Genomic DNA, 10,981 nt, shown 5'->3' with positions numbered 1-10,981 from the left:
TAATTACCATGTCTTTTTCATACTGCTAGACCTGATTGAAAATCATCAACGAAAAGACTAATAAAATTACTTATCCATTTACGGCCAATTACCATGTCGATACCAAGGATGAGACTTTGGTTTTGTTTTTATAAAGATAGGATCGATATCAATCTGTTAGTAGCATGTAACATAATGTTTTAGTTGAAATCGATTATCTAGGTTCTCTGCATAATTGCATTTTATTGATTAGGTTATGCAGTTTGTTTATTAGGGTTTGGTCCACTAATATTAATTCAATATACACAGCCAGCTTTGCAATCTTATATGCCCATATTACCCAAAAGAAAGCTTATTATCTAATAGGATTTAATTATGACCTTCTTCAATTGGAAAAAATTATATATTGTCCTTCTAATTAATGAGAGAATTTCCCCGCTTAGTATTACGGTCTAGTGGTGTTTCTCTTCACTTGTAAGTAAGAGGTCATACGTTCGATTCGCCCTAAAGATGAATTTGAACCACTTTATTACAAGTCCATTGTGAGGCTTAGCCACTCCCCCACCCCTAAATGTAGATAATATCGTTTGGTCCAAAAAATAAAGAGAATTTCTAATAGCCGTTTCATTTGACTAAGAGCAAAGGCAAGGAGCTGGTTTGGATCCACCAAGGAGTAGCAGATCCAGATGTCCCTTGCCACAAGATAGTGACTCTCACCAGGAACAATTAACAAGCTAGGACCATCTTTAAGATGTGACCTTAAGTTGGAGGAAACCCAACTGAAAACCCTAGCTAGGGTCTCACGATGCTGATGTATATCAGTCTCTTTTTTTGGACAGCATCTTTCCTTGTATATAATTGACACATTGATTTAGTGTTGCACTTGTGGGGTTCAATTCCCAGCACACTATTTCTACAGTGAGCACAAGTTGCAGACCAGATAAGATCCCTATATCAAGAGATTCAAAATGTTCCCCCGTATTCCTCATTCCCCATTACAAAAATTCTCTTTTGTCATGCTGCTGAAAATGAAATTCTTCAAACCTTTCGGTTAACCACAGATGGTAAAGCTGTGGTCCATTAAACAGAGAAATTATACCATGATATGGTACCACCAGCTGGCATTGCTGAATGGTAGTACATCTCCACTCAAATTTTGCCATGTGGTCAAATCTCGAGGCGACGACGGCGACAGAGTAGCCATAAAGATTAATTAACCCCCGAACAGAAGGAAAACCTTTTAACGTGGTGTTAGCTATTAAACGGTGGAATTTTAAGTTTGTTGATGATTTGTATTAGTAGTACATATGACGAATTATGCGTGGAGATGTACTACCACTCAGCAATGCCACGTGATATTACTCTATCACTTAATAATTAAGGCAGTTTAAATCTAACCACTGTCATGTTGACGCGTGTGTGTGTATAAATCGACACAATAAAATAAAATAAAATTTTGTCGAATACATAATAATTTTCTCTTTGTCAAACAACTAGCTCAAGATATCAAAGGTTTAATTTTGGACCATGACTTAAATAAAATTTATTGATCTCATATCCACTTATAACCAAGGTTCTAAAAGAAGTTAGACGCTAGTCAGACGGCGGACTGGGGCCTAGTGCCTAGGCAGCTAGGCGGATTTAAGTAAATCTGTTGTATTTTGTGTAAATAAATGTATGTTTATGCTTAAAATACATATAATTTAATCATAAACTAGAAAATGGAATGAAATATATATATGAAGTATTAGAACATAATGAAAACATGTGAAGCAAACATATAATGTGTGTTTATATAAGTGTTCAATAAAATGCAAAAGGAAAGTTATCTATTTTCTATCTAAGTGAGTCGCAACCTAGGTAGGTGTCAACATGTCTAGGCGGGTCTGGGCGAGCTAGGTGGGTGCCTAGATGGTCTAGACGGGCGCCTCAGCAAGGTCTAGGGGCTCTTTCTTAATTTTCACACGCCTAAGCATAAATTGGGGCGGTGACCAGCCACCTAGCACCTAGGCAGGGATTTTTAGAACAATAGTTATAACTTGTAATGAATGAAATTATAAGTTATGTGCAACATATTGATTCATGCGTTTACTAAAGAGAAATACAATTGCAAGAAATTTTTCTCGCATTCATATGTTTACTTAGGTACCTAAAGAATAAATAAATAAGTGAATCTCACATTGATTTCGATATGACATATTTGAAAAATCAAGGTATGAGATAATAGGGATGGGGTTTCATCTCATTGTAATTCCTTCACATATCCATAGTAAGCATACCACAAACTTCTGTCTAAATATGTGGCACTTATTTATAGTACATATGGTACCATACAACATGCATGCTACTTATCTAATAAGAGAATATTACTCTTAATATATCAGCTATTTTCCCCTTTTTTCAAAGACGAAAAGGCATTACAAAGATCATCTCGATGGATCCTCTTACAATATAAATCAAATAATAACCTAAGAACTATTGGAAGGGGAAAATTACAAACCAATTAAATCCAAAATTAATGGTAATCATGTGCTAAATTAGCAAAACCATCTGTTGTTTTATTAGCTTCTATATAAATATGAATGATTGTATAATTGAATTAATTGAACACTGTGAACCATGCGTACATCTATCATATTACATTCAATCCATTATTTGAACACTGTGAAGCCACAATGATATTAAGGTGAAGTAATCATCGAGAATGTAAAGCCTGGCATGTACTATCACCACCAAATTTCTTCACGCATGACCAATTTAGTTTTGATGTTCTTTCCATGCAAAAGGACTGCAGTTTTGATGTTCATTCCATGCAAAAACATGCATGCATGTGTCAACTGTTGAAAGACAGCGACTCATAGGAAACTATGTTGGTTTCCATCTCTCATCAAATTTTACAAACACCATAAGATTTTCATGACGCTGTCGATTTTACGTCCACAGAGAGCCCATCACACACACACACACACACACACACACACACACACACACAAAACTCATTTTTGGAATGCTCAAATTAAAAAGTGGTTTGCTTGCTAGATAGTTTTTCACATGTCGAACTACACTTTACCGACTTCTTGCTGATATTTTTCAAGTTATTACATCAAGCCGAAAAGGGGTCAATTTTAATAAAATGAAAGTTTTCTTATATGATTAAGACAATTCTTACACATATATGTAGAGCTTTCAGAAGATTGATCATTGAATTTTTTTTATTTGAAAATCTGTGATATATAGCAATGTCAAAATAAATATTCCAGACTCTTGGGAATTTATCAACCATCGATCTCTGGGGCGTAGATTAAGCAATATTATTATAAATTATTATCATGAGAAAAGAAGTATAAATCTAAGGCAACTGTATATGGAAAACAATACACCTCAATTCTCTGTCACACTTTATGTGAATTGGTGAAAATGAACATTAAACGCACAATCGCGCGAAGAACAAACACCTAAATAAAATGTAGTTTTCCCGAGTTAAGAGTAAAAGTGAAAACTCATGCGGTGTTACAACGCGACTGATAAAGTTATTACTTAGACAAAGGTTTGGGCCTGATTGATGTCGCCATGGAGAAATAGATTGCAGCATAAGCCGGAATAATGGAAGGTTAAACTCCGTTAAGACGAATGGTAGAGGTAACCTCAATTTTTAAACTCCAATGCCTAGGAGAAGGGGACTGTAGGAAATAAAACATGCAGAGGGTCACCTAATTCTTAAGCCTGCCAGAACCCAGAAGACAGCATTTCAGCTTAGAATATCTTGGCCCATCAAAGGCCCGTTTAATACTATATTTATAAAAAGGATTGGTGGAATGCCGTGATAGAGAGCGTCGATATGTCCGAGTGGTTAAGGAGACAGACTCGAAATCTGTTGGGCTTTGCCTGCGCAGGTTCGAATCCTGCTGTCGACGATTTTTATCCATTTTCTTTCCCTTTTTTCACACTAATTAAATTTCCGGGGCGGAATCGTCATTATACATGAAAATACTAAAACCCGTTGTTACGTTCGCTTTTTATATTTTATTTTTGTTTTTTGTTTCTTCACCAAAACATCATATTTTATTTTCTTTTAAAAGGGCAAATTCGTCATTACAGATCAAAATCCAATGCACCTTTTACCACCTCCTCCGCTTTCCATCTCTTCTCCACTCGCATCCATGGCTTCCTCACTGCACACGAACGCAACCCACTTCCTCTCACCCAAACCAGTCGCACCCACACCTACCCGCTCCACAACCCGCGTTTCCATACGGTGCGGACCACGCGACAACCGTGGACCTTTGGTCAAAGGCCGGGTCCTCAGCATCGAGGCCATCCAAGCCGTTCAAACCCTCAAACGGGCGCAAAGATCCAACCCGGCCCAATTCCCCGCCCTTGTCTCCAAAACCCTCTCCCGCCTGATCAAAGCCGACCTCGTCGCCGCTCTCCGGGAGCTTCTACGACAGGACCAGTGCCACCTGGCCCTCCAAGTCTTCTCCGCCGTCCGATCGGAATACCCGCCCGACTTATCCGTTTACGCTGAGATGGCGCTGGCGCTGGCGAGAAATGAGATGGGGGAGGACATGGACCGTTTGATTTGTGATCTGGAGACAGAGAGTGGGGTCCAGTGGGAGAGCGATAAGGGGCTGATAAGGTTGATCAGGGCCGTTATTGGGGCTGATAGGAGGGAATCAACGGTCAGGATTTACGAGATGCTGAAGAGGAATGGGTGGGGGTCTATTGGGTTTAAAGCGGATGAGTATATGGTTAGGGTTTTGAGTAAGGGATTGAGGAGACTAGGGGAGGTTGGGTTGGCTGATGAGGTTGATTTGAAATTTGGCAGCCGGTTGAAGGGTAGTTTGGAGAATTCAAGTGTATAAAACTAGTGAAGGAAATTTTAAGGAGGGAGTTTTTATTTACACCATCCAAAATGTTTATTTATCCACATTTCTAATGAAACAATTTGGGCTATTCAATTAATTTCAATTGTCTTTTTCTTTGGTAAATTGTATTTCCATTACTTCAGATAAGCTTTCAAAATAATATGCGAGCCAAATCGGTCTGAAATCAACGGTATTACCTAACTTGCGTTGTATATATTATATAATTTAGGAGATGACGCACAAAATAATTAACTAGGAACATAAAAACAATTTGCTGGTCGATTCAATCTTAAAACACCGGTATTTCCTTACTTTAGCACATAATTGACAGGTTTTGAAGAGAATTGTTATTAGTACTTCAAAAATTTCATTATGCACTCCTCACAAGTGTACTATTTTTTTTAAATATCGAAAATTTAGAATGTCAAATGAGAAATTTAAAATGCCAATAACAATTCCTTATTTTGAAATATACATACGCCCCAAATTAGTCTAAAACTGACGTTATTACCTCATACGATGTCTCTAGTAAACACAAATGTGAGAAATTTTTACAAACTTATATTAATTAATTAACAAATTTTCTTAATTGAGTTAGTTCCAAAGCAGATCAAATTCACACAAAAGGTATAACGGACAAGGGCATAGAGAGATCAAAAAGGCAAAAGAATGAAGCTCTCTCTACTCAATAGATGAATGAATGATTCTAAAAGGAGCATGATTTCTAAATTTTATATGTTATTTTCCCCTCAATTAAAAGGTTTTTCTTAGGAGGAGGAAAATAAAGTAATGCTACTTTCAAGCATTAGTTTATACACTTGTGCTTATACTATAAACTGCTTTGCTTCTCCACTGTAATCAATCATTGCTTTGGCTCGCTAACATGCCGCTGCATTGCGACCACCGGCTCATTGCATCTGGAACATCGGAAAGCTGGGACTGCAGCACACCGCGTCCTAAGGCAGTAATAACAGTATCTGCCCAACATGAACAATTATTACATTGCACGATAATATCAAATCGTACTGTAAATCATCATTTCATCCAACAAATATTTTCGCTTGATTTCGATAAAAAAAAACTCAAAGATGGATCAGATTTAGTGATGTACCTGTGCTCGCATGGAAGAGCGAGAAAGGGAACGGTTGGACTGGACTGGCAAATGGGGCAAGTAAGGTCATCCTCCTTTGAACTTGATGATTTATCTTTGGAAAATGGACTTAGAAGTTTTTTCATAGAGGATGAGTTTAGAAGAGGAAGTAGTAGCAATAACATCTCCTGCCATCAGCACAAGGACTCTTTAAGTTCTATCCAATGTTATGCGAAATTCCATAAAGTAAACCCAAAAGCGGACACCAGAACAACAAATCATAAGGCAAAGATGTAAAGATCATTAGGCTGAAAAAAAATCTAAAGAGAAGCACGCGTGCACACACCAAGTGTATACATTAGCAACAGTCCAATCAAGTAATTAATATTGTTTTTTTCTTTTCTAGTTTCAGTACCTAAAAGAATGCCATGGATGTATGAGTCATGGATATGAATTCAGGATTGGTACAAAATGTAGAACTTTCCCTCGCAAATCCAAAACTCTGAAAATGTTTTTGCTCTGTAAGATGGAGAATGACTGCACATATCCATTTGGTTAACCTTGGTCATTGGTTTGTGTATTTAACATCGTGCAAGAAGGATTAAGGATTGAGCACATAACCTAGAGCTTTCCTTGCAAAAAGAACTCTGAAAAGGGTTGTGCTTTGTCAGAATGGACTAAATATTGTAAACATAAAATCATCGTACCTAAATGTAGGTATCTGTTTTCAAATCAATGCAATCACATGCCAAGACGCATGCAACCTAGGCAGAAAAAAAGGGGCGGAACCTCGTGCAGTTTGAGCAGTTGCAGAGATAAAACTGACACATACGATCTCTAGAAACCACTTAATCACATTAACATGTAACTAAAAGGGAGCAAGCTTTTTACTTATTAACTAAAAAGCTTCTTAACGAATACTTTCTTTTTTGCCATTTTTTTGTCTGAATTTTTTAATTTCTAATGAACGCACCTCATTCGTCAACTACATATGATACTAATATTTCTATCAAGCATAAGTTCTATTACAAGCCATTGATCTATTTCTGGGTTTTTATTTGTGATTCAGGGCAGCGGTTGTCCTTGAATTTTGGGATACCACCTAAATAACTGCGGACAGAGAGTTAAATAGGTCAGGAAGAAAGAGTCTGAAGTTGGGTCGGACGTCATACATCTTGGAAGGAAGGTTCATTCTTTGAGTCCGATGGTGACTTTTGTTCTACTGCTATCGTTAAGGAAACATTTGGGAGAAGATCCTTTATAATTTGGTTTTCAATATTACTTGTCATATCAAAAAATGGAAGTATCAACAACCCTAACTAAATACAAATTTCATCAATTCTGAGCCCTGAGTCTCCCCCAATGAATGCATTAAATGAGAGGGAAGCAGATACTATGCTGATTCTAATTGGTGAAATGTGGAAAACATGATTTGAAATAACAGAATTGTTCTCATATATCTGTCATATCACATTTAACTGTTCATCAGTACAGAAAACCGCAAAATCATAAATATCGAGAACAAATCCCTTTAACGAAAGATTCAACTCCGACAAAAGGAAAAAGAACTGCACATAAACTTCATCCTTAAAAAACCTTGACGACTATTCACTTGTGATAGATGGAAAGATAGACAGTGAAATGAACCCAAACCAACAAAATAAGCATTGAGATGAGCTTTCAAATAACCTAGAATTTTTCCTGTATCAACTAAGCTATCAGCTGTTTTGAGCCAATCCCCTACTACCAAATCATAGATAGAATTACTTGGTGTGCGTCAGAGTGACAATTCCTCAAACTACGAATGTAAACTCACCTTATACAATAATTAAAATGATAAATCAAATAGAAGGGCATACCGAGAATTCATTCCATACTAACTGGCGGTTCATGTACTCAAAGCTAACTGCTCTGTTCATATTAGGGCTTCCATAGACCAGCCTAGCTCTTAAAACTCTTTCAATTAGATTCCTATACCTGCATCATCAACATGTAATATGTAAAGTCTGCAAGCTTGCCAAGGGAAATGCTATTCCTAGTTCACATTAAGAACATCACATGAAAAAATTCTCACATTATTATATTATACATGCAGCTTCAACACGTTGACCTATACAAAATGGAAGTAAATGAACAAAGATAAATATCAAAAGGTTCATGCAATATAAAAAAAAAAAAAAAAAATTAATTTCCATTAAAAAATATTACATACGATGCTGCAAGTTCAGTTATATGTTTTAACATGTCCAGGGAACAGAAACTACCAACTCTACATGTAGTGCACTTATGCACTCTAAGCTGTGTTATGAGGATTGGCTTGATAGGATAACTCGCTAGATTCAAGGCATACTGAAGGAAGAAATGAATGACAATTTGCAAATTTTGTCCAAGTTTGAATGTTTGATGGTAGAAGGTGGATTACTCATGAAGCAAATTCAGCCTTCAGTTCCTCCATTTCTTCCATATGCCTAGAACCTAGTGAGTTATCCTATCCAATCTAATCCTCTCTAGAAAATGCAGCCTCAGTTTCTGAAAAAATTTGCTTAAAGTCGCATGCACACGAGTACATTGATTAAATGACACCATCTTTCAATTATCAAATTGCATACCTTCCTGTGTAAAGAAATAAAAGCAGGTTGCCAAATGAGGCAGCTTTGTAAAGTCCTTCTATACGTTGTATCAGAATCCATGCTCCTCGTGCCACTGACCTCTGAATAAAATGCAGAGCACCTCATTTGCCTGCTTCAATAATTCTCCAAATGGTGTAATGAAGGGGAAAAAAAAGATTGAAAAGAAAACAATACCTGTTCAGAATCACCCCACCTACGGAAAGCAGAAAATGATTGCACACGTGCCCATATGTATTGACCACCAACAGTAGCAACACAATACCAAAGCTTCTGTGCAACTGTAAGTCCAGGTCCTTCCAAACCCGTTCTGACTGTAAATAAGTTGAAGACAAAACCATAAGCACAACAAATAGCAATACTACATGTAATTATGATGTACATTAAACAAGCTGAATGAAAAAAAATTCAAATTGCATATATCAGACAAAATATAACTGTTCACAGCTCAATTTATGATTGGCAAATTTAGGAACAGCCTGGTTACTACATCAGACAATTATCTGGAATTGAAAACTTCTACTTTAACAAAGTCTAGAATGTTCGTTCAAATATGTCATATAAAGTTGGTGTACGTTTGTTATTCTGTTGTGAGAGTATAATCATATTTGTTAACAACTAATATAGGGAAGAAAAGTAAATTTTTCTAGAAATATAACAATATCAACACTTTTGGTTATTGTATATCACCTAAAACAGCAATTTATGATCAATCTTGGGAAAAAGTGCATGCACACCAAACAAAGCAGAACTGCCTGGAGAATATAACTCCATTTATTCCAATGCCAAAAGAAGAACATTAAGCCACGATGACTCATATAAATCAGTGCCAAGACAACAATATTTAGAAAGCTCATCTTCTTTGGTTCCTCCTTAACCTCACTGGTCACAACTTTGCCTAGAACCTAGAGCCAACCTATGCAACAAATTTCCAGAACTTCTTACCTTTTCCTCTTGATTCCACAGCACGCTCGTCTCTATACCTCAGATTCATGAGCGCGATTCCTGGGGTAGGTTTATCCACCCAAATTGAGAACCGCCAGATAAGAAATTCGAGGAAAGCATCAAGTTCTGCTTCATATTGAAATAGCATTCCTGGCTAATCCCAATGAAAATAATAACAGTTTAGGGATTCTGTAATAGCTATGCATGGTTACTCGCTTTGAGGACTAGTACTATAAGCCGAGACAAGGAGAGATACCTTCATTAAGGAGAAGACCTTAACCAACTGTTCCTTCAACATGGCTGACATTTCAATGTCCAGCCTTCCCGCATCGAATTGGTTAACTCTAGATATCGAAATTGGGATTATTGACTGCAAAAGAATTCCTCATAAATCAACAACACACGATAACTAAGGTAATTCAACTCGAACAAATTCACATAAACACTACAACACATGTGTATGCACGCATTTAAGCAATACCCGATAGAAAGAAGATTCTTTTAAACAGAATAAGTTTAGATTTAATAAATACTTGGTTTTGTTTTGCCATTAAATTACATTTTTTTTTTTTTTTTTGAGAATTCACTGGTTCTATTTATGTGCTAATTCTAATCAAAAGACTGAATTTAATCTAAAAACCAATCAAACTCCCTCCCCACTCCACGAAATTTTATTTCCCAGAAATCATTTTTCCCAAAAACAAATAGAAAAAAATAAAAAATAAAAACCCACAAACGTAAGTAACCTTCGGAAATCCAGAAATTGAAAATTTGAACTAAATTGATAGCAGAGGCATGAAAGCTAAATGGCAAGTAAATTGATCAATTATGAAAGGAAGAAGGAACCTGGTGGGAGTGAGAGATGGATTGCCACTGAGGAAGTAAGGACTTGTAAGCTTGAAGCCAAGCGTCTTGTGCTGGTGGTCGAACATTACTACTACCGCTACTACTCATTGAACTACTGAACAATTCAACAATCCCCTCCTTCTTCTTCTTCTTCTTCTTTGAAGGGTTCGGCGATTGCGAACCGAATGAAATTGATTTGGAGTTTTGATTTGAGATTGGGGGTGGACGGCGGAGTCGTGGATGGGTAGGTGCTCTTCTCAAGGCTCTCTCTCTCTCTCTCTCTCTCTCTCTCTCTCTCTCCGTACAAGGGCGGTTGAGTTTTGGTAATGCTACCATCAGCTACCGGTAAAAAGCTATATTCACTGGAAATCGTATTTCCCAGGGTTTAGGGTTACATATGGAAAGGGCTTTTGTTCCCTATTTTCAAATTTCTTTTAGAACTTTCAACTAGAAATATCTAACTGACCATAGAGTTTTTTAACAAAATTGGTTAAGTCTCACGATAAGTTAACAATAATGCAGTTTAAATTTATTTTTAGCGTGAACCAAACTTAAGACTTTGCACTTACAAGTGAAAAGTCACAACTGACCATAGAGTTAATTGAATTAAAGTTACTTACCTAGTTCTT

General features: G+C 36.8%; 2 protein-coding genes and 1 non-coding gene across 3 annotated transcripts; 2 read left to right on the top strand and 1 right to left on the bottom strand.

Annotated features, from left to right (window-relative positions):
• The first annotated feature begins 3,811 nt into the window (after positions 1-3,811).
• Positions 3,812-3,893, top strand: TRNAS-CGA (transfer RNA serine (anticodon CGA)). Its single transcript has one exon. It is a non-coding gene; the product is annotated as a tRNA-Ser (tRNA).
• A 195-nt stretch (positions 3,894-4,088) lies between these two features.
• LOC137708875 (protein THYLAKOID ASSEMBLY 8, chloroplastic) lies at positions 4,089-4,967 on the top strand. Its single transcript, XM_068448036.1, has one exon. The coding sequence runs from the start codon at positions 4,089-4,091 to the stop codon at positions 4,839-4,841; it is 753 nt and encodes a 250-aa protein (XP_068304137.1). The 3' UTR covers positions 4,842-4,967.
• Positions 4,968-5,541: 574 nt separating this feature from the next.
• On the bottom strand, positions 5,542-10,737 carry LOC137708367 (peroxisome biogenesis protein 2-like). Its single transcript, XM_068447423.1, has 8 exons — positions 10,353-10,737; positions 9,763-9,876; positions 9,507-9,660; positions 8,739-8,875; positions 8,544-8,644; positions 7,794-7,911; positions 5,956-6,122; positions 5,542-5,821 (listed from the first exon to the last, which is right to left on the bottom strand). The coding sequence occupies exons 1-8, from the start codon at positions 10,686-10,688 to the stop codon at positions 5,707-5,709; spliced, it is 1,242 nt and encodes a 413-aa protein (XP_068303524.1). The 5' UTR covers positions 10,689-10,737; the 3' UTR covers positions 5,542-5,706.
• Positions 10,738-10,981: the final 244 nt, after the last annotated feature.

This window comes from Pyrus communis, chromosome 11 (genome assembly GCF_963583255.1).
Source record: "Pyrus communis chromosome 11, drPyrComm1.1, whole genome shotgun sequence".
NCBI lineage: Eukaryota > Viridiplantae > Streptophyta > Magnoliopsida > Rosales > Rosaceae > Pyrus > Pyrus communis.
Note: the sequence above shows the minus strand (reverse complement) of the source record. Positions and strands in the feature narration are given on the sequence as shown.

Excerpts from the sequence above, each read along its gene's own strand:
- LOC137708367 (XM_068447423.1), bottom strand. The coding sequence starts at position 10,688 with ATGGTAGCATTACCAAAACTCAACCGCCCTTGTACGGAGAGAGAGAGA. Across the intron at positions 9,877-10,352 it reads CCATCTCTCACTCCCACCAG|TCAATAATCCCAATTTCGAT; the intron begins GTTCCTTCTTCC and ends ATTCTTTTGCAG. Across the intron at positions 6,123-7,793 it reads TAGTATGGAATGAATTCTCG|GAGATGTTATTGCTACTACT; the intron begins GTATGCCCTTCT and ends TGCTGATGGCAG.
- LOC137708875 (XM_068448036.1), top strand. The coding sequence starts at position 4,089 with ATGCACCTTTTACCACCTCCTCCGCTTTCCATCTCTTCTCCACTCGCA.